This window comes from Megascapheus bottae, chromosome 3, assembly GCF_031878675.1.
Source record: "Megascapheus bottae isolate mThoBot1 chromosome 3, mThoBot2.hap1, whole genome shotgun sequence".
NCBI classification, from domain to species: Eukaryota; Metazoa; Chordata; class Mammalia; order Rodentia; family Geomyidae; genus Megascapheus; species Megascapheus bottae.
This window is the reverse complement of record NC_143511.1, coordinates 60,609,542-60,633,758: the sequence shown is the minus strand read 5'-3', so window position 1 is coordinate 60,633,758 and position 24,217 is coordinate 60,609,542. Positions and strand designations below refer to the sequence as shown.

The window sequence follows — 24,217 nt, the reverse complement described above, 5'->3', positions numbered from 1 at the left end:
TGATGGCCTAGGTAAAATAGCCACTCACTGTCGTAGAGATTAACCATTAAGTATATGATTACTCTAAATCTCCCAAACATCAACTGATGAGTAAGTCTACAAAATGTATTTTCATTTATATCTAAACCATTTCATTGTAAGTCCTGAAACACATCAAGTTTTAGAAAATTTTTTTTACTGGATTTCATTTTACTTACAGGATTCTTACTTTGCCATTCCACAGGACAGTTGTAATCTTGCATGATCCAGGGGTGGTTCAACAGATTTCTAATAGAAATCCGTTTCTTTGGGTCCACCTAGTGGCCATTAAGAAGAAGCTAGAGATTAACATTTCAAATATACAAGCATCTTCCCTACTGAGAACTAAAAATGCACCAAAACAGATGTAAACTTTATCATCACAAAAATGCTGTCAAAGACCTTAAAATGGCCTTGGAATACATTCTTTCAAAAAGGTAATAGGGGCAAGAAAACTATAGCGAGCAACACAGGCTTAGAAGATAAATGTTTAACAAACATGAACTTCATTGGTATGGACATTATTCATGAAGTTCAGTCAATCTATTGTATGATGTAATAGTCTTTTTGCTGGAAAACCTATTCACAGGAAATATTCACCAATTTAATATTCAAGCAGCCACAGTGCAGGGCATTCATCCTGAATATGCAATCTCTACCTCCAATGAGCTTACAATCACATAGAACAAGTTGAAAAGCATACCTTTCTTTTCCATTTGTACTTTTCAAATGTGAGGAGAGAAAAATTAATCAACAAAGATTAAGTTTTTTGGAGTCAAGAAGAAAGAGGGAGGCATTTTCAATCTCATTATGGAGATTCGGTGGTCTGGCCCTACTTAATCAAGGTGGGTGAGCCTGAGGTAAAGTTTGAATAAAAGGAGAGAATGCTTAATAGACAGAGAAACTGCAAGCTATTCTGAATACATAATGAACAAAACACTTCTCTAAAAAGGTACTTATATTTTCGAAGTGTTTTTTATTAATCTCATTTTATACTTAACATTACTATTTTATAGGCAATAGGTATACTGATGAATAAAGTAGATACCAAGACTCCAGAATTCCTTCCTTTCACCATCATTCCATTGATTGAGTCATTCTCAAAATATGGCCCTAAGATTAGCAGCATCAGCAACATCTTGGAGCGTGTGTGAAATATAGATGCCCAGATATATTGAATCAGACAATCTGGAGAAAGAGTCTATCAAGCTGTGTTTTAACAACCACCCAGCAATTTTTGGACACATGCTAGTTTAGAAAGGCCCAATCAATTAGGCATCAACTCATTCAGTATCTACTTTAAACCTAATATACAAGAATGGGAACAAGAAGGGTAGAGAGTAGAATATGCCAGTTAGAAAAAAATAGACAATGCTCAAAACAAAGTGAAAAAAAAAAAGTTTTCCTGATCTAAAAGAAAGACAGGTTTACAACATAATTAAGGATCTAGTAGAAGAAATTCTCAAAACAGATATGAAAAATAGAATCTTTTTCAAGCTAACAAATAATAGTCAATGTAAAAGGCCCACAAATACCTTAAAGCTTGGATCAAATAAGCCAGGCATGATGGCTCAAACCTGTAATTCTAGATACTTGGGAGGCAAAGACTGGGAGATGAGGTTCAAGGCCAGCCCAGGTATAAAAATTCATGAGGGCCGGGAGTTTGGCCTAGTGGTTAAAGTGCTTGCCTAGCATGCATGAAGAACCAGGTTCAATTCCTCAGTACCACATATAGAAAAAAGCTGGAAGTGGTGCTGAGGCTCAAGTGGTAGAGCTCTAGCCTTGAGAAAGTCCAAGGACAGTGCTCAGGCCCTGAGCTCAAACCCAGGACTGGCAAAAAAAAAAAAAAAAAAAAAAAAATCATGAGACTTCATCTCAATCAATGGCTGAGCAGAGTGGGCTCATACATGTCTTCCCAACTATAAGGGATGCACATTAGCTGGGAGAAGGTATCTCTACCCCTAGTGACACAGGGAAGCACAAGTAGGATCACAGCCCAGACCAACTTGGGCATAAAATAACCAAAGTAAAAGAGGTGCACCTTGCCTTGCAAACATGAGGTCAATCCCCAGTAAAAAAAAGTTGGACCAAATAATACCAGCAGACAGGGCCTGGAGTATGGCCTAGTGGTAGAGTGCTAGTCTAGCATGCACAAAGCCCTGGATTCAATTCCTGTGTACTATATACACAGAAAAAGCCATAAGTGGTGCTTTGGCCCAAGGGGTAGAGCACTAGGCTTGAAAAAACCCAAGGACAGTGCCCAGGCAAAAAAATAAAAAAGATTAAAAATAAATAACAAAGTTTACCTGCAACATCTGTTGAAGCAGCAGAATGCTACTAGGAGAGAGCCACTTGGGAACATCATATTTCCCTTTCTACAAAAAAAAAAGCAAAGAAAATATTTAAGAGATTTAGGTTCAACCAGACTTAAGACAAATTTCTTTTCTTTCTTTCTTTTTTTTTTGGGGGGGGGGTGGTCAAGGAGCATGAACTCTGGCCTGGGTGCTATCCCTGAGCTCTTCAGCTCAAGGTTACCACCCTACCCTTGAGCCACAGCCCCACTTCCCATTTTCTAGTGATTAATTGGAAATAAGAGTCTCTCGGCTTTGTATTACCCAGGCTTGGTATTGCCCAGGCAGGGCTTTGAAGGATCCTCAGATCTCAGCCTCCTGAGTAGCAAAGATTATAGGCATGAGCCACCACGCCCAGCTCTTGAGACAAATTTCTAAGGTAATAATATGCTAGAAACTCAGTTCTAAGCTTGACAACTTCACCCAACAATAAGATTCAGTAAATGTTTTGTTGTAATAATAAATCCACTTACCCAAAAGGAAAAAAAATCCAGTAAATTAAATTCTATTATTATCCCTAAGTTGTCCATATATCAGAGAAAGACTAAATCAGAGAAACTAATAGTGCATAACGTAAGTGTTAAAGGGCTTGGGAATCCAGAATATGATTACATGGACAGCACATATATCTACATATATCACTGTACTCAATTTGTATTGCCAACGCACATTGGAATTTTTATCTCAGAGCAATTGTCAGCACAATGAAGCAGTATAAACGTATATTTAATATCAGGACAAGACTGTGATTAAGAATATATGATTCATAATGCAGAATTCACAATCATTAAGACATATCAATAAAAGAAACTTACCAATAAAAGCAACTTTCTAAGTGAAATACAGTTTTGGAGTACAGAGAAAACTTAGGAGACAATGTCTACAACCTACTATTATGGTCACTACACCATTAACCAAAGATAAAACGAGGGCATTGTTAAATCCTAAAGCATGCTAAAATACTCTTTTACAAACTCTGCCACATATTCCTCCTTTTATCCCAATTCAGAGGAAATGATACAATAATTTCTCACAGCAGAAATCAAATTGTTTAATAATGCTGAAATAACAAGATAATTATTTGAGAAAAATTAAGGCTGAACTGTACTTCATAGTATATGCCAAAATTAGCTTCATTCAAATTAAATACAAGTATGAAACCATAAAAATATTTAAACGAAGATTGTTTTGGGAATTTTTCTAGGCATGACCACAAACCAAAACTATAAAGACTAACATATGTCCAAATAAAAGACTTGACGTTTCTGTATTGCAAAACATCACTAAGCAGATTAACAATAAGTTGAAGAAAATCAGTTTTTGCCTAAATGAGAAAAAAATTAACACACTTCATCACATAAAAAAAGGTCTTCCTTGAACACTTGTTTGTTAAACTTGTCATTTAAAATGTGATGTAAAGGGCCGGGAGTTTGGCCTAGTGGTTAAAGTGCTTGCTTAGCATGCATGAAGACCCGGGTTCGATTCCTCGTTACCACATACATAGAAAAAAGCCAGAAGTCGTAGAGCTCTAGCCTTAAAAAAATCCAACGACAGTGCTCAGGCCCTGAGCTCAAGCCCAGGACTGGCCAAAAAAAAAAAAAAAAAAGTGATGTAAAAATCAACGTTAATTCTCTAATAAAAAAAAAGGTCTTATATCATTAAAATATCACTACCACCATCAAACTTTGTTTTACATTTCTCCCCATCTCAGTAAATAGCAACAGCACTGTACCAGCTAATTAGGCCAAAAATATTTGAGTCAACTACCTTTCTTTCATATACCATATTCATCAATGTTTATTTTCTCTATGTTCAAACTATAACCAGAATCACTCATCATGACCTGTTCAACCAGCTCACCCAAACCACTAGCATCTCTCAAGCAGCTTGTGGCAATGAGCTTCTAACTAGTCTCCCAGATTCTACACTCCCAAAGTCTGTTTTCCATTCATAACTACCCATGTTCTTTTTTTTTTTTTTTTTTGGTCCGTTGTAGGACTTGAACTCTCTGAACCTGGACACTGTCCCTGAGCTCTTCAGCTCAAGGCTACTGCCATACCCCTTGAGTCACAGCACCACTTCCAGTTTTCTGGTGATTAACTGAAGATAAAGAGTCTCACAGCTTTAATGTCCAGTTGGCTTTGAACTGTGATCCACAGATCTCAACCTCCTGATGAGCTAGGATTACAGGCGTGAGCCATTGTGATCAGCTCACTACACATGTTCTTTTTTTTTTTTTTTTTTTTTTTTTTTGCCAGTCCTGGGCTTGAGCTCAGGGCCTGAGCACTGTCCTTGGATCTTCTCAAGGCTAGAGCTCTACCACTTGAGCCTCAGCCCCACTTCCGGCTTTTTTTCTATGTATGTGGTACCGAGGAATCGAACCCGGGTCTTCATGCAAGCACTTTAACCACTAGGCCAAACTCCCAGCCCACTACACATGTTCTTTTAAAACATTAAGTGAAGACATGTCCCTTCAATACTCAAAACTCTCCAGTGGCTCCTCACCCCAGAATGAAATGTAAATTCCTTACCTTGGCTCCAGGACCCTTTCTGGTCTTGTGCCCCTACTTCTACTTCAATCTTTGCTACTCTCAAACTCATCTCCTCATTCTTCTCCTTATCAGCAAAGTACAGTCCTGTATGAAAAGTAATTTTGTCTCAGGTCTTGTTCCCTCAGCTTGTCAGCTTAGCACATGCTGAGAAGAGCTTGTGCTTCAGTTCTCCTTCACTTAAATGCCACTGGAATTCTCTTGATCACCATTATAATTGCACCCCCACAATCATTTCTAATGTTCCTTACAGTGTTTGTTGCCTTTTTCACAGTCCTTATTACTTCTGCCATATTTTGTTTGCCTCCCTATACTCAAATATAATTTCCTTAATCAAGATTGTTACTATTGTTTGTTCACCTAGAACACTGTCTATCCCTAATATGTAAAATGTGCTCAATAAATGTTTTTTCGTAAGTGAAGGAATGAGATTAAGAGTATACATTCCCAAAGAAAATGAATAAACAATATATCAACTGATTCCCAAGTAAGCACTTGTAAAAGAAAAAATGAATGACAGGAATATAAATCAGGTCCTATCCAGGGTATAGAAACTAATGGGAGTGTAAATAAAGAACAAAAAGACTATGATGGTGGCTTATGCCTGTAATCCTAGCTACTCAAGAGGCTGAGATCTGAGGATCAAGGTTCAAAGCCAGCCAGGGAACAAAAGGACCTGAGACTCTTATCTCCAATTAACCTCTAGAAAATGGGAAGTGGGACTTGGCTCAAGGGGAGGGCAGTGGCCTTGGGCTGAAGAGCTCAGGGACAGTGCCCAGGCCTAGTTCAAGGCCCATGACCCACAAAACAAAAAAAAAGACTTGGGTGAATATGACCAAATTACTTTATGTACCTACGTGAAAACAGAAAAATAAAACCTGTTGAAATTGATTTGGGAAGGGGAAGGGGAGATGAGGGAGACAGAGGCACTGAGTTGTTCAAGATACGATATAGATATATATGGAAATATCAAAATGAAATCTCTTTGTATAATAATTGAGGATAATGAAAAATGTGAAGAGGGTGGGAGCATGGCCTAGTGGTAAAGTACTTGCCTAGCACGCACAAAGCCCTGGGTTTGAGTCCTTGGGCCACACACACAGAAAAGGCTAGAAGCAGTGCTGTGGCTCAAGTGGTTGAATTCTAGCTTTGGGAAAGCCCAAGAACAGTACCCAGGCCCTGAGTTCAAGCCCTGGGACTGGCAAAAAAAAAGGGGAGGGGGCAAGAAGCCCAATGACAATGACTCATGCTATTAATTCTAGTAATTCAGGAGGCTGAGATGTGAGAATCATAGTTCATTGTGAGACTGCTATCTCCAATTAACTAGTAAAAAGCTCAAAGTAGAGTTATAGCTCAAGTGGCAGAGCACCATCTGTGAGGGAAGAGTCCAAGTGAAAGCACAAGGCCATAAGATCAAGCTCTAGTTCCAGAAAAAAGCAGGGGGAAAAAACAACTTTTAAATAGTTAATAAAAAATAAAATATTGGGGGGAGGGGAGGAGGGAAATGGGGACCATGACATGAAAAAGGGTATCAATATTTGTGAAGTAATGTACCTTTTATCTGGTGAATATAATGTAACCCTTCTATTAATTACAATAAAAATATATAAAAATAAATAAAATAAAATAAAATATTGGGTTGGGGGTGGTGCCTCATGCCTGTAATCCTAGTTACTCAGGAGGCTGAAATCTGAGGATCGAGGTTTAAAGCCAGCCTGGGCACGAAAGAGTAGGAGACTCATCTCCAATTAACCACTAGAAAAAACTGAAAGTGTTGCTGAGGCTCAAGGGGTAGGACAGGAGCCTTGAGCTGAAGAGCTCAGGGACAGCTCCCAGGCCCAAGTTCAAGCCCCATGACTGACATAAATAAATAAATAAATAAATAAATAAATAAAATATTGGACATTCTTAGGCATTTACCCCAAATGTTCATAAACAAGAACATACTAAAGCTACTAGCACAGCCATGTTAATTGCAGCTTTATTTACCATAGCAACCCAGATGCTCCTCAGTAGATGAATGGATCAAGAAGATGGGGTATTTATACATGATGGAATTCTACATTGCCATAAGAAAGAATGACATTGCTCCATTCATAAGGAAATGGAAAGACTTGGGAAAAAATTGGAAATGATAACAATTAAGAAATGTGGCATACTTCAGAGGCTCTCCAAAACCAATGAAAAAAGGCAAAATGCACTGAATAAGAATTTCAAGTTAGAAATACAAGTCCAGGGAGATAAGAACAAATACTAAAAAAGAAAGGGTGGCACAGCCACTTATAATTGAACAAGACCCCAGGAATAGGACACACAAAAAAGGTCTCTAGAAGAGATGTTAGGGGAAAATTCTGCTGGAAAAGAGCATCTCCTCAGTGGGGCGAGGTGGCTCATGCCCGTAATCCTCTCTACTCAAGAGGCTGAGATCTGAGGACCAAGGTTCAAAGCCAGCCCGGGTACAAAAGGACCTGAGACTCTTATCTCTAATTTACCCCTAGAAAACTGGAAGTGGGGCTTGGCTCAAGAGTAGGGCAGTAACCTTGAGCTGAAGAGCTCAGGGACAATGCCCAGGCCCAGGGGTAGGGCAGTAGCCTTGAGCTGAAGAGCTCAGAGACAGCATCCAGGCCCCGAGTTCAATCCCCATGACCCACTTTAAAAAAAGAAAGAAAGAAAGAAAGAGAGAGAGAGAGAGAGAAAGAAAGAAAGAGGGAAAGAAAGAAAGAGAGAGAGAAAGAAAAGCAAGCAAGCATCTCCACAACCAGGGCTGTGTCCCTTACCTGGTTTCTGCTCAGTCTTTTTAGAGAATTCTTGTCTTCCTCCCTTGGTACTAGGGTTTGAATATAGGTCCTCAGGGCTGGGAGTTTGCCCAAAGACCCAGATTGGATTCCTTGGTACCACATACATAAAAAAAGCCAGAAGTGGTTCTGTGACTCAAGTGGTAGAGCTCTAGTTTTGAGAAAACCCAAGGACAGTGTTCAGGCCCTGAGTTCAAGGCCCAGGACTGGCAAAAAAAAAAAAAAAAAGTCCTCACACTTGTGCAGCTTGCTCACTCAACTTGTGTTCTATTACTTGAGCCATGCCTCCAGCTCTACTTTTTTGGTGGTCATTTTAGAGATAGCCTGCGATAGCTTCACATTCTATAATCTTCTGGATCTCAGCCTCCTGAGTTGTTAGGATTACAGGTGTGCGCCACCAGCAAATTCTTACTTCTTTATTCAAAGGAAAATTACATTGTAAATGAGAGCAAAAGCAACAGCAGGAAAGACTTATGGGCTATGCAAGATAATTCTAGGGATTTTAGTAGGCATGAAATGATGAAATATTCATTCTCCATATGGCTCTAAGAAAGGCAAGCCATCTCTCCAAAACATAATCATAGTACTATAAGTCACCTCTGTAAATGTAAGAATCTCAGAGATACCTTGCTCAATTCTTTAAAATTATAACTGACAACTCTAAGAAGCAATTTTACTTTCAAGCCATTCAACTTCATTTACTAATTATTTATACTACTCTATATATTTAACACCAAAACAGGAATATGTTCATGCTTGCCTCTGAATAATGATAGCAAATGAATATAGGTAACATTAATAAGATCAATCCTTAATCTGTTAGTAGCCATGCTCGAAATTGCAGTTGAGCATTTTTGTTAAAATAGTCAACAAATGCAAAAGATAAACGAAGTCTGCCTCTTAAACAAGAGTTACATACAGTGTGTCAAACACTGCTGGGTTTTTCAATCAAGCCAAGAACCGAGGGAAATGTTATTCCCAAGTGAGGAATTTAGAACATTCTAGGCAAAGATACATACTGCATGCAAGTGATACGACACCTTAATTAGATTCAACCAGCAGACTGTATTACACTGTGACTCGGAACAATAGTTCTGAGCCAAGATTACAATAAATTTCAAAATCTATAATGTGTGAAATTAAATTTCACAATAATGCATAAAAGTCCTAATTTGAATCAATTTTCAACTTGCAAATACATGAAAAACTAAAAAATGAAATTCAGAAGAGAAACAAAGAATATATAGTGTTAATAAATAATATTAATTAGGGAAGCCAAGTCTCTGTTGAACAAGAATTAGACATTTTCTATCATATTCATTCCACTGCAAAAATACTAGATTTGCAAAAAATATTACATTAAAGTTTGGATGTAACATCTACCATTAGGATTTAACACTTTTATATTAAAGTAAGCTCCTATCACCAAAGTATTAATTCAAGACCCACTAATACATTCAAATAAATACATTGGTGAAACATTATTAATATGCTTACATATTAAAATAATAATATGAATATGACATTCACAGCAAATGCACATGAAGACAAACAGTATGGCAGTTTCAGCTCTATATAAGTAAAAATATTATAAAACAGAGTTAATTCAGTAAATCAGGAAAATCAAGAAGATAATATAACTCAATTTCCATACAGATATTTATTTTACCTGAGGATGACTACAGAAGTCATAGGTGTTTTTGATGTAGGACTAAAAGCCCAATTTTATTCAGCTTTTCCTTTCCTGTTTTTATGCTTTATTTAAACAAAAAAATGTATACACAATCTGTTTGTTCATTTTTTTTCACCATTCAGTTTGGCATTGGAAATAGCAACTCTAATGGCTTCAGTGGCTTTGAGATTTTAGAGGCAACATGAGCAATCTCAGCACAGTATGATTCCAGCTCCTTGACCCTGTAAATTAAGAAGTTCTGAAGATACTAGGCAGCAGGTGCTTTGTTTTCTTATTTTTAATCATAACCAATATTGCCCATCAAGACCCACCCCTAAATCTTCTCTGAACACTGTTATAATACTTCTTGATTTCTGTAAATTATGCTAACTTTTGACACATTTGTCCAATTAGTGACAAATGATCTCTGGGTCCTCTTTTTGACAATTTCAACTTCACAAGGGTTCTGAAGGTAACTGCCACATCCATCAGCAACACCAAGCAAGAATCAGTCCATTTTTTAAATCAGTAACTTAGATTAGAGATATTTAAGAAATATAAAAATGGCCCAATACTTAGCTATGTGCTAGTGATTCACCCCTATAAATCCTAACTATAGGGAAGCTGAAATCTAAAGATCTCAGTTCAAAGCCAGTCTATGTAGCAAAGTCTGTGAGACTCATCTCCAATTAACCATTAAAAAGACAAATGAAACACCGGGTCAAGTGGTAAAGCATTAGCCTTGAGCATAAAAGCTCAGGGACAGTGCCAAGGCCTAAGTTTAAGTTCCAAGACTAGTACCAAGAAAACAATATGAATGCCAGCAAGTATTTAATTTTTCTCTTAACAACAAAGTGCAAAGGCTACAAAGATACATAGCACACAAACTTCAGAAAGTTTAGGGCAGGGAGTTTGGCCCAGTGGTAGAGTGCTTGCCAAGCCTGCACAAAGATTCGATTCCTTGGTACCACATACAAGTGGTGCTGTGGCTCAAATGGTAGAGCACTAGCCTTGAGGAAAGCCCAAGGACCACTTCTGGCTTTTTTCTATGTATGTGGTACCAAGGAATTGAACCCTGGTCTCCAGACAAGCACTCTACTACTAAGCCAAACTTCCAGCCCAGCAATGGGGCTTTTTATTTTTTGCCAGTCCTGGGCTTGAGCTCAGGGCCTGAGCACTGTCCTTGGACTTTCTCAAGGCCAGAGCTCTACCACTTGAGCCTCAGCACCACTTCCGGCTTTTTTCTATGTATGTGGTACCAAGGAATCGAACCCGGGTCTTCATGCATGCTAGACAAGCACTTTAACCACTAGGCCAAACTCCCGGCCCAAATTTTTTTAATTTTAAGTGATATTTTGACTCAATTGATTTGGAATTACTACTTTTTAAAGTTCCTCAAGTAATTCTACCATAGGACTAGCATTATGAATACCAGCTCTAAATCAATTACCTAAGATTTCTCCCCATAGTAAAGAAGTTTACAGGAGCCGAGCACAGTGGCTCACGCCTGTTATCCTAGCTACTCAGGAAACTGAGATCTGAGGATTCTAATTCAAAACCAGCCCAGGCACTAAAGTCCCCAAGACTTATCTCCAATTGACCACTAAAAAACCATTAGTGGCACTGTGGCTCAAGAGATAGGGCAGACACATTGAGCTGAAGAGCTCAGGGACAACACCCAGGCCCAGAGTTGAAGTCCCATGACTGACCGAAAAAAAAAAATTTACAGACACATAACCAAGGAATGAGATGTCTTAATAAAGATTTAAGTATTAAACCAATAGAAACAATAAGAAAACATGATTTCTATTATTTTAAACAGCAAAATTCTATGATTATGTGTCCCTACGTTCTTCCTAGAATTCCAGATGAGAGTAGAGATTATAGCTTAGTAGTAAAGTGCTTACCTGGAATTTTGGGAGTTCTATGAGGTATAATACTCTGTACTATACTAGCTAAGAGATTTGATTAATCTTTTGAGAAACCAGGAAGTTTATAAATTTGACGTGGAGTTCCTGTAGAATAAGGTAGCCTATATTCTTAGGAGAGAATTGTCATGGACACAACAGCTATGTGCATATGATCATGTAAAATGATGTTTATCAAAATGGGCACAACAGCTATGTGCATGATCATATAAAATGTTTACCAAAATGAAATCCAAGCATAAATAGAAGCAAAGGACTTCTGGGGTTTATTTTGGTCATTTTGGGGCTTGAACTAGGCCCTGTCCCTGAGCTCATTTGCTCATGGCTAGTGTTCTACCACTTCAAGCCACAGTATCCCTTCAATTTTTGAGTGTTTAATTGGTAAGAAGAATCTCACCTGGACTTTTGTACCTAGGCTGCCTTCCAACTGCAATGCTCAGATCTCAGTCTCCTTAGTAGATAGGATTATAGGCATAATAAGCATAACAAGAGGTTTTTTTATTGTACTGGGTTTTTTTGTTTTGTTTTGTTTTTTGGGTTTTTTTGTTGTTGTTTTGTCAGTCCTGGGCTTGGGCTCAGGGCCTGAGCACTGTCCTTGGATTTTCTCAAGGCTAGAGCTCTACCGCTTGAGCCACAGCACCACTCCTGGCTTTTTTCTATGTATGTGGTACTGAGGAATCAAACCTAGGTCTTCGTGCATGCTAGGCAAGCACTCTACCACTAGGCCAAATTCCTGGTACCTATTGTACTGTTTTTTGGTTCTTTTTCTTCTCTTTGGTTTATTCCTTTCTGTAGCTGATTTTGATTTCTGTACCCCTTTTCTCGTATATAATATTATCTGATTTGGGAAGAGGAAGAGGAAGCACAAAAATGGTGGGACAAAGGGTGAACCCAATTCAGCCGTGAAACCCACTAGACACCGTTGGGAAACCCACTAGACACTGTTGGGAAACCCACTGGATACTGTTGGAAATGAACTATACAACTTGGTGGGGGGTGGGGGGAGTTGGGAGAGGAAAATCTGGGAGAGAATGAGGTGACTGTTCAAAAGGATTGTACTCATTACCTGACTTATGTAACTGTGACAAGTCTACATCTGCTCTTTAATCATTTCTTTATTTAATTTTATTGTCAAGGTGATGTACAGAGGGGTTACAGTTACATACATAAGGTAGTGAGTACATTTCTCATCGAACCTCATTACCCCCCTACCACCTTCCAATCTCCCCCAGCCAGTTAGAAAGTTCATTTCCAACATATTGTCTTGTGAATATTGCTATTGCATTGGTTTGTCTCACCATTTTGTTGTTCCCCCTTCCCTTCCCTAATTCAGATAAACGTACATACAAGACACCCAGTACCAAAATCAAATATAATGACAGCAGAAGATAAAGCATAGGAGGGAAAAAGAAAAAAGACATAACTTCACATAGTACATTAAAAACAACAACCAAAAGAAAAATTTCATTTCCATATCTTGGAGTTCATTTCACTTAGAAATATCTTATATATAGTCATATGTACATAGCTATTGAACTGTTGTGATCTTCTGCTAGGACAATGCTAGTAATATACAAATTATCACAAATGAGGGAAATCATGGAGTCTATGTTTCTTTGGTTCTGGTTTACTTCTCTTAATATGATTTTTTTCTAAATCTTTTGATTTCCTTACAGATGAGGTAATGTTATTCTTCCTGATGGCAGCATAGAATTCCACTATGTACATATGCCATATTTTCTTGATCCATTCGTCTACTGAGGGCATGGCTCCATATCTTAGCTATGGTAAATAATTTTGCAATGAGCATGGTTGTGCTGGTGGCTTTAATATGGCCTTGTCTGGGGTTGTTTGGGTAAATGCCCAAAAGTGGGATTGCTGGGTCATATGGGAACTCTATGTTTAGCTTTTTGAGGAATCTCCATACTGCTTTCCAGAGTCGTCCAACAAGTTTGCACTCCCACGGACAATATAGCAGCATTCCCTTCTGGCCACATCCCCACCAGCATCTGTTGTTAGTAAATTTCTTGATAATGGCTATTCTGAGTTCCACTTCACCCCAGTTATAATAAAAAGAAAATTTTTAACTTAAAAAAAAATGAAGAAGGCCAGGAGTTTGGCCTAGTGGTTAAAGTGCTTGCCTAGCATGCATGAAGACCAGGGTTCGATTCCTTGGTACCACATACATAGAAAAAAGCCGGAAGTGGTGCTGAGGCTTAAGTGGTAGAGCTCTAGCCTTGAGAAAGTCCAAGGACAGTGCTCAGGCCCAGAGCTCAAGCCCAGGACTGGCAAAAAAAAAAATTAAAATTAAAAAAAAAATGAAGAATCCTGGTAACTTATAAAACTAAAATTATTTTTTCAAAACAAGAAACATAGTGCTATCTTACAGAAAAAGAGTAGCAAAAAGAGGGACAAATTCAAGAGACCAATGTAATAGCTATTAAAAGTTTAACTGGAAAATGTTAGTGAGCTGCCCAAAGACCAAGGTTCCACTTCTACTCTCCTCTGTCTCATGCTGCTGGTACAGTGTATGACTCCATGTACACAAGAACTGCTGTCACAGTCAACAAACATGAGCCAAAGCAACTACTACTATCTAGAAAAGATTAGCAGAGACTCTAGAAAGGATGGAAGGATATTATATAGTCTATCTTGGTTATATTTCAAGGCTCTAGAAAGCTGGTCTCCAGCTCCACGGTCATCTATCTCCCCTCTCAAGAACAAACAGGAATACTGTGCACACAGTTCCCACGGCTACTGCAAACACAACTTAATGTTAACCTGGTAGAATTAGGGCTCTTCAACCCCCAGGTTCAAAATCATTGCAATTCCATCTCATCCCTAAATTACTCTTTATGGTTGAGGCATTGATTTTAAAGGCTTTTCCAGTATGCAATAGAGAAAAAATAAGTTAATTAAGCAAAAACTAGATTAGGAACATCTGCCATTTTTACTCCATGAATGGGAAGATTCTGATGACACTCTCAAAACCAGAGTAAGAGATTAGTAAAAAGGTGAGGGAAGAAGGGAGACCAAAAACTATAGCGAAACCCTGCAAAGAAAAAAAAAAGCAGTAACAAGTTCCTATTGAGTCCCCAGCTTCTTGACTGAGGTAAAGGAAGATAAAGACACTTTGATAAGGTAAAACAAATGAGCCTGCTGACCGACTGCCAACTTTACCCATAGGAAAAGCAAGACTTAATCCCAGAACAGAGATCTATGAGGTAGCAAGTGCTCTGGAGTGGGAGACTAGCCTTCGCAAAGAAAAATATTATTTCTCATTCTCTGAAGGAAACCACAAGATACCAACTTGAAAGAATGCCTTTTCTTAGAAACAGAGTTACTCTGGAGGTCTGGAATAAGGAGCAATCGTGGCTCCGTTGGAGGAGTCACAGGACACCTTGCCAGAGAATCTGGGTACAAAACAATCATAAAAAGAATGTCCATCGGGCCGGGAGTTTGGCTTAGTGGTAGAGTGCTTGCCTAGCATGCACGAAGACCCAGGTTCGACTCCTTGGTACCACATACGTAGCAAAAAGCCAGAAGTGGTGCTGTGGCTCAAGTAGTAGAGCCCTAACTTTGAGAAAAATCCAGGGACAGTGCTCAGGCCCTGTGCCCAAGCCCAGGACTGGCAAAAAACAAAAAAAGAATGTCCATCAAGGAACAAGGCCCCACAGCAAATTTTAAACTACAGGAAGTTACACTGTCAGGTTAGATGCCAGAGACATCAGTTCTGGAACAATGGAGGTTAGGGATTCTTTACTGAGTAACACAGTAGAGGTGATGGTGTGATAGCCATACTAACGGCAGTGCATAGTTGAAGCTTAAAACACTTAACAGAGACAACCATCAGAGGCAGCTAGGACTTTGATGGCATCAATGTGGCAGCTGAGCACAGGTCTACTCCCTGGTTAGGAAAAAAATCTGATCACAGCAGCAACAGAGCTTTGAGTCTGAGGCTTATGCAGTACTCACTGTTCTAAGCCTGTCTCCTGGCTCAACTTACTGACTGCTAAATAGGACAGACCTTTCCCATCCAGCCCTAAATTACGATTTACAAAGTCTCCCCAGAGAAGTATATGTGGATAGACAGACACAGACAGACAGACAGACAGACAGACAGACAGACAGAGACAGAGACAGACACACACACACACACACACACACACACACACACACACACCTGAAGTATTAAGCCAAGCACCAGTAACCCACACCTGCAATCCTAGCTATTAGGAGGCTGAGATCTGAGGTTTGAGTTCATAGCCAAGCCAAGCAGAAAAGTCCTGAAGACTCCAATTAACAAACAAAAAGGTTGGACTGGAGGTATGATTCAAGTGGCAGAATTTGATATATAAGCAAAAAAAAAGAAAGGCTGAGGCTAAATAAGAGCTTCAAGCCCTAACAACAACAAAAATTAAAGTAGAAATAATATATTCTTTATATAATTCTATTTGCCTATATTACAGTTTTAGTTTGTTTTGCTTTGATTTTCGCCAGTCCTGGGGCTTAAACTCAAGACTTGAGCACTGTCCCTGAGCTTCTTTTGCTCAAGGCTAGCACTCTACCACTTGAGCCACAGCACAGCTTCTGGCCTTTTTCTATTTATGTGGTACTGAGGAATCAAACCCAGGGCTTCACACATGCTAGGCAAGCATTCTACCACTAAGCCAATTCCCAACACTGTTTTGGTTTTTTTGTTTCTCCTCTTCCTCCTCCTCTTCTTTTTGCATGCCTAACATATAAAAATTTTTGTTCCCTCTCACCCATTCTCTTTACAGTTCTATTTCTCCCTCCCTTCTATTTCATGAAAGTTATCAAATCTGAACTACACATATGCATTGTAGCCAATTTTTAATTACATTTTCTATATGTCTTATTATTTAGACGGATCAGAAGATCTTGTTTCAAAGCCTGGTGAGCAGAAAAGTCATCAAGACTCCATTCTCAATTAACCAGAAAAATGGTGATTGCAGGCATAGCTCAAGTGGTAGAGCACCAACCATGGAAAAGTAAACAGAGCAAAAGCATGAGGCCCTGAATTAAAACCATGACATTGGAACAAATATATATATATATATATATATATATATATATAATCAACTTGAAATGTTGAGAATAAAGAGGTCTGCTTGGTTTGCTAAGAAACATAGAAACACAATACAAGGCTTTTTTCTGTTTTGTTTTTTCTGTCGGTCGTGGGGCTTGAACTCTGGGCCTATGCGTTGTCCCTGAGCTCTTCAGCTCAAGGCTACCCCGTGAGCCATAACACTTCTGGTTTTCTGGTGGTTAATTAGAGATAGAAGTCTCACAGACTTTCATGCCCAGGCTGGCTTTGAACTGAGATTCTCAGATCTCAGTTTCCTCTCAATTAATATTATAGGCCTGAGCCACTGGTGCCTGACACAATGTACTTTTTTGTTCTTGTTTGTTTGTTTATCAGTCATGGGGCTTGTACTCAGGACCTGAGGACTGTCCTTGGGCTTTCTCAAGGTTAGAGCTCTACCACTTAAGCCACAATACCACTTCCAGCTTTTTCTATGTATGTGATACCGGGAATTGAACCTGGGTCTTCATGCATGCTAGGCAAGCACTCTACAACTAGGCCAAACTCCCAGCTCCTGTTGTTGTTTGTTTTACATATCTTCTTTTATTCATTTGCTTTGAATATTAACTCTGTGAGTCTTACTATTTTTCTTTGCTATGTGTGATTTTTCTGAATTTTTTACCTTAATGTAATTGTCATATCAACTAAAATTACTCTTTTTAAAGTATGCCATTCTGTAGATATTAGTATTAACAAAGTTTTTGAGGATGGAGCTATAGTTCTGTAATAGAACATATGCTTAGTGTACATAAGTCCCTGGGTTGAATATGCAGCACCAAAAAAATAAAAATAAATAGGTGGAGAACCATCATTACCACATTGTTTGAGAATGTGTTCATTAACTCAAAAGAAATTTCATTACCATTAGCAGTCACTTCTTACCCTCACGCATTACAATTTGTTTCTAATATACAGATGATTCTAACATTTACAATACTCTTTTTTTTCTTTTTCTTTTTTTTTTCCAGTCCTGGGGCTTGAACTCAGGGCCTGAGCACTGGCCTTGAGCTTTCTCCAGGCTAAGAGCTCTACCACTTGAGCCAGAGCACCACTTCTGGCTTTTACTATGTATGTGGTACCAAGGAATTGAACCCAGACCCTCATGCATGCTAGGCAAGCACTCTACCACTAGGCCAAACTCATGGCCCCTCTTCTAACTTTTTTCTATTGCAGAACTAGAGTTTGAAATCAAAGTCTTACTCTATCTGGAGCCATAACTCTAGCAATAGTAATACTCAACTATAATCTTACAGCTCAAAGCTAAAATTTTACCTTCCCAAAAGTTGGGAGAAATGATGATTCTTATTTACTATAACCTTAATAGAAAAATGTAGTTAAACACAGCAATTGGCTCAAGGTATTACTTTAAAATGAAAACAAAAACTCTTACTGGAAGGAATGATCATATATACTTACTTACCTTACTTTGGGACAAATAAAAACTTACTCTATTTTTTTTAACTATGTAGAAATGCAAATAAGTGCACATCTTGCTAAGTTTTCTACATTTGAGTACAGCTGGGTGCCGGTGGCTGGCCTATCATCCTAGTTATTCAGAAGGCCAAGATCTAAGGATTGACATTCAAAGCCAGCCCAGACAGACAAGTCAGTAAGACTTTTATCTCCAGTTAACCAGCAAACAATTGGACCTGGAAGCCTAACTCAAGCAGCAGCCACTTTTTTTTTTCTTGTGCCAGCCATGAACAAAAGAGCCAAACGATAGCTCAAAGTCCCAGTATAGGCATCAAACAAACAAAAAAAATTGAATATATAACTAAATAGCACCCAGTTCAAGAAACAGAAGCCACCAACTCCCTTTTAACCACTCACACAGTCTTAATTTGTTACAACACAGATTACTTTTGCCTGTGTTTACACTTTATAAATGGAAGCATACATACACAGCATAGGAAAATTTCATATTGAAATTCTATGCCTAGTAATACTCACCATAATCTTCTTGTACAAAACCATGATATTATCATCATCAAATGGTAGAAATCCACACATAAGTACATAGAAGAGTATGCCCATGCTCCAAACATCTGCCTGGGTGGAAAAAAAAAATCATTATAGAAATAAGCTGGGAGAAAGTGGCTTATGCCACTTATCCTATTTAGGAGGCTGAGATCTGAAGATCTTGGTTAAAAGCCAGCCCAGACAAGAAAGTCCATGAGACTCATATCCAATTAACCACCAAAAATAAAAGTCTTGCCAGGCACCAATGACTCACACCTGTTATCCTAATTACTGGCTGAGATGTGAGGATGCTGGCTCAAAGTCAGCTCGAGCACAAAAGCCCATGAGACTTTTATCTCAATTAACCACCAGAAAACTGGAAGTAGATTTGTGGCTCAAGTGGTAGAGCATGCTAGCCTTGAACTGAAGAGCTCAGGGGCAGCACCCAAGCCCAGTTCAAGCCCAACAACCAACTAAAAAAAAAATATCACAGCCAGGTTCAGTAGCTCATGCCTGTAATCCCAGCTACTCAGGAGGCTAAGATTTGAGGAGCACAGTTCAAAGCCAGCTCAGACACTACAAAGCCATGAGACTATTGTCTCCAGTTAATCACTAGAAAATGGGAAGTGGGGCTATAGCTCAAGCATAGGATGGTAGCCTTGAGCTAAAAAGGCCAGGACAGCACCCAGACCCAGTTCAAGCCCCATGATCCACAAAAAAAAAAAAAAAAAAAAAAAGTCACAAGTGGAACTGTGGCTCAAGGAGGACAGCATTTTAGCCATGAGCACAAAAATTCACAAACAGCACCTGGGTTCTAAATTCAAGTCCTAAAACAAAAAAAGAATCACAGTCTTTTCCCAAACCTAGACCAGTGCTTAGAGAGCATGCCATTCAACTTGTTCATTCTACAGGCAAGGAAAATGAAGCCCAGAAAAGATGACTTATCAAAAGCCAGTCTATGGCAGGCCACCAAGGAAAGCATCTTGAGTTCTGGTTCAGTATACTCTAGCTATATACTAATACATGACAGAAGATAATTCCCAATTACCTGAACTAAACTGGGCATAATAAGGAAATGAGGACAGGTCTCTGATTCTGAAAGGCAATTCTACATGGCTACTGAAAGTTTAGGTTATATATTAGTATATAAACAGGTATGGACATGTCAAAAACAAGTCAAAAACATCTTGATGACCTGGAAATGTGACTAAGCTGCATTGTTAAACCCTCCCTTTGCACAGATATCTTAATAATATGCAATGATTGGCTTTTCAAACATAAGGCTAGCCTGCCAGCACAAATAACCTTACAAATCTTAAAATCCAAAAGGAGTTTTAACCTTTACATGAGATACTAAGGTGCCCCATAGGTCCTAAGCAGTAACTGTTTATTCAAACAGCATTTGGCCTGGGTGAAAATTAGAAATCATAGCTCCCTACACTCATTTTATTCTTAGGAAAATTTTAAGAGATAAGAAAGATAGTAATTTTTGAAGGGAACAAAGGCATAGACAGTTACAATAACTTGGGCAGCATTGCACATCTAGCTAGTACCTAAACTAGTAACTCAGAAAATTCAGTCCTGTCTTTGAAATCATACCAAATTACTAGAATCTCACTATAACACTTCAAGTGAATAATTTGCTTTTTAAGCCAATACCTGAATTTTGTTCCAAGTTGTAGATCAGAATTAACCATTTATGTCTGAGAGCTGTAAATATTTTTTCTATAAGTAAAGGCATGCTGAAAGAGATACATCTGTGGCTATAAACCAAAAATTAAGAGGTGGGATACAGTGGGCTCATGCTTATATTCCTAGCTTCTTATGGTTCAAGACTAGTCAAGGCAAAAAGTTAGTGAGACCTAGTTTCTATAAACAAGCCTGGCATGGTGGTATATGCAGGTGATCCTAGACACACGGAAGGCACAGAAAGAAGATCATGAGTAAAGACCTGGGCAAAAGTATAAAATCTTACCTTAAAAATAATTAAAAGTGGCCACGCAGTTGGCTCACGCCTATAATCCTAGCTACCCAGGAGGCTAAAATCTGAGGATCAAGGTTCATAGCCAGCCCGGTAACAAAAGGACCTGAGACTCTTCTCACCAATTAACCCCTAGAATAGGGAAGTGGGGCTTGGCTTAAGGGTAGAGTGGGAGCCTTGAGCTGAAGAGCTCAGGGACAGCCCCAGGCAAGTTCAAGCCCCATGACCCACAAAAAAAAAAAAAAAAAATTAAAGTGTATCAGGAATGGTGGCTCACACCTATAGTCCTAGCTAGCTAGTCAGGAGTCTGAAATCGAGGACTGCGGTTCAAAGCCAGCTCAAGCACTAAAAAGTCCATGAGACTTTTATCTCCAATTAATCACCAGAAAACTGGAAGTGGTGGTATGGCTCAAGGGATTAGGCAGTAGCCTTGAGCTGAAGAGTGCCCAGGCCCAGAGTTCATACCCCAGGACTGACAAAAATAAAAAAAAAATTAAAAAATTAAAAATAATAATAAAAAGTAAAAGTAAAAAGGGTTAAGGATATTGCTTAAGTGCTAAAGCACCTGTAGCCCAAAACCTGATTTAAAATAAAATTTAGAAACCTAAGAGACAAAAAAAGTAAGAGTAAAACTCCATAGGAATATGTGGAGAAAAAGAAATCTACTTGAAAGGAGCAAATTACTTAAGAAGAGAAAAATCTATAGGAATCTACTCTTCTTGAGAGGAGAAAAGTATTCTTCAGGTAACTCATTAAGTACCTTCACTTTCAAATTAGTTAACAAACCAGTACAATCCTAAGCCAAAGCAAGTGCAAGTAAATCCATAAGCTACCAAGTGCCAAATAAAACAAAAATAACTAGAGAAATGCTTGAAACCATTTCTTATGAGAAATTACTTAAGAAATTACATAATTAGATAATAATATAAAACATGTCTTTAAGGCAGGATCTAGACAATAAATATTAGAATTATCTAAACCATTTTTTATAGCGGTTTAAATTCAGGGTCTTGCTCTTGCTAGGCAATCACTCTACCACTAAGTCATGCACCTAACCCTTTTTGCTTTTCATTATTTTTCAGGTCAGCCTGGATTGAGAGCCTCATATTTGTGCTTTCCACATAGAGAGGATGACAATATTCCTGCGACTATGTCCCACTTTTTAGGGGCTGAAATGAGGTCTCAAAAATGTTTTGCCCTAAAATCATGACCTTCCCAATCTCTACCACCAAGTAAGTATGTAGGATTACTAGGGTAAGCCACTGCACTGAGCCTAAATGACTTATTTTTTAAATGAAGGTTAAGTTTCCCCTTAAAAACAAACCAAGCTAGGCGTGGTGACTCACACCTACAATCCTAGCTATTCAGGAGGCTGAGATATGAGGATCAAGGCTCAAAGCCAGCCTGGTAACAAAAGGGCCTGAGACTCTGATCTCCAATTGACCTCTTAGAAAATGAGGAATTGGTGCTTGGCTCAAGGGTAGGGTGGTAGCCTTGAGCTGAAGAGCTCAAGGACAATGCCCAGGCTCAGGGGTAGGATGGTAGCCTTGAGCTGAGGCGCTCAGGGACAGTGTCCAGGCCAAGTTCAAGCCCCATGATCCCCTCCCAAAAAAAGACAAACAAAAAAATAGTAATTTTTTTTAAATCCAAGGGGCTGAGAATGTGGCTTAGTGGTAGAGTACTTGCCTAGCATACATAGGTTTGATTCCTCAGTACCATGTAAACAGAAAAGGCCAGAAGTGACACTGTGACTCGCCAGAAGTGACACTGTGACTCAAGAGGTAGAGTGCTAGCCTTGAGCAAAAGAAGCTCAGAGACAGTACCCAGGCCCTGAGTTCAAGCCCCAGGACTGGCCAAAAAAAAAAAACATAATTTCCAAGGATATTTGACAAGTGCCCCAGATGATTTCATGGTATACTAATTTAACTTGTCTTAGAAAGATAGAAAGCCAAACTAAAAAGAATAAGAAACCAACTTGGCAGAGAAGAGGATAGAACAAATAAAGGGGTTTAAGGGTACATATTTAATGCATATCCAAGGAAACTAGAAAAACTGATAGGAGGGGTTGAGCTAAGAGAAATGATAGAAAATGATGAAAGGGTAACATTAATCAAGATGCATTGTATTTATACAATGATTTATTGAATACTAACCCATTTGTACAACTACTTAAAGATAATATATAATTTTGAGAAAAAATATCACATAGGGAAAAAGTCAGACCCTTCAGACCAACAGTGTCATTCTCACCAACCCTCTAACAATCTAATGAGTTCAGCATACTGTCATCACTTATCAGAGACTAGATGGAGCAGCAGTAAGAGTGATTCTCTTCACTCAAATTGTGACCAGTACTAACTAGCTATGCAACTCTGCAAACATACCTAATCTCGGCCTGAGTCTTTTCACTTTTTCATCTTACAGAATGGGGTAATAGTATTTACTTCATAAGAATATAAATAGTGGGATGACCAGGTTCACACCTATAACCTTAGCTACTTAGAACTATGGTTCAAAGCCAGCCAGACATAAAAGTCCACGGAACTCTTACCTCTAAAATACACCAGAAAAACAGAAGTGGTGCTATGGCAAAAAAGTGATAGAACACTAGTCCTGAGCTAAAGAATTCAGGGACAGTGCCTAGGCCCAGAGTTCAAGCCCCATTACTAACCCCACCTCCCCTGCAAGAAAAGAAAAAAAAATGGTGTGACCACTATGATAAACAGTATGAGATTTACTGAAAAAATATTAAAAATAGAGTTAACAGCAATTATACTTTTCACTATACACAAAGAATGAAAAAGTCTCTCTAAGAGATATTCATAGACCTGCATTCCTAGTAGCATAATTCACAACAGCTAGACAACCCAAGTGTTCATCAACAGGAATAAACCAACAAAATATTATATATACATACAATGGAATATTTTCAGCCTAAAAAGAAAAGAGATTCTGACACGTGCTACAACCTTAAAGACATACTAAGTGAAATAAAGTCACAAAAAACAAAGGTTGTGGGCTGGGAGTTTGGCCTAGTGGTAGAGTGCTTGCCTAGCATGCACGAAAACCCCGGTTCAATTCCTCGATACCACATACTAGAAAAAAAGCTGCAAGTGGTGCTGTGACTCAGGGTAGAGCTCTAGCCTTGAAGAAAGCCCAAGGACAGTGCTCAGGCCCTGAGCTCAAGCCCAGGACTGGCAAAAAAAAAAAAAAAAAAAAAAAAAAAAACCCAAAGGTTGTAATAAGGTTCTATTTCTATGACACAGGAAGTAGACTGACTATTGCCAGGGAAATGGAGTAGCCAGGAAGGCAGAGTTCTGTTTAAGGTATAAACTTTTCTCCTGCAAGATGAAAAGAACTGTGGAGATTCATTGCATAACAATGCAACCGTAATACCACTTGACTGTATACTTAAAAATAGTTAGTCAACATGAAAAATTGTATGTTATATGTATTTAACCATTAAAGATGAAACATGGGTTGAGTTAGAGTACTTGCCCAGATTGTGTGTGTATGGCCCTCAGTTTTATCCCCAATACTGGGGGCGGGGGTCAGGGAGAACATAAAAAGTATCTAGTATGACTAGACCTACTTTGACAAAAGTGACAGTTCATTCTCTTTTCTATAATGAACAAAGAAAGCCAGAGTATTACTTCTGTGATATTTCTGCCAAAAATGTACAGCATAAATCCAATCATAAGGAAGGACCAAGGACCAAACTCAAACTCATATTCTAAAAAAACTTCAATTCAGGGCCTGGGCACTGTCCTTGGGCTTTCTCAAGGCTAGTGTTCTAACACTGGAGCCATAACACTACTTCTGGCTTTTTCTGTGTATTTGGAGCCAAGGTATCGAAC

General features: G+C 38.7%; 1 protein-coding gene across 1 annotated transcript in view; it reads right to left on the bottom strand.

Moving 5' to 3' along the window:
• Melk (maternal embryonic leucine zipper kinase) overlaps window positions 1-24,217 on the bottom strand; it is an 84,305-nt gene that overhangs the window by 40,194 nt on the left and 19,894 nt on the right. Inside the window, exons 8-10 of the mRNA XM_090329143.1 lie at window positions 18,371-18,469; window positions 2,325-2,393; window positions 198-296 (exon numbers count right to left, since the gene is read on the bottom strand). Of these exons, the coding sequence (XP_090185269.1) occupies window positions 198-296; window positions 2,325-2,393; window positions 18,371-18,469 (267 nt within the window). The remainder of the gene's footprint in view (window positions 1-197; window positions 297-2,324; window positions 2,394-18,370; window positions 18,470-24,217) is intronic.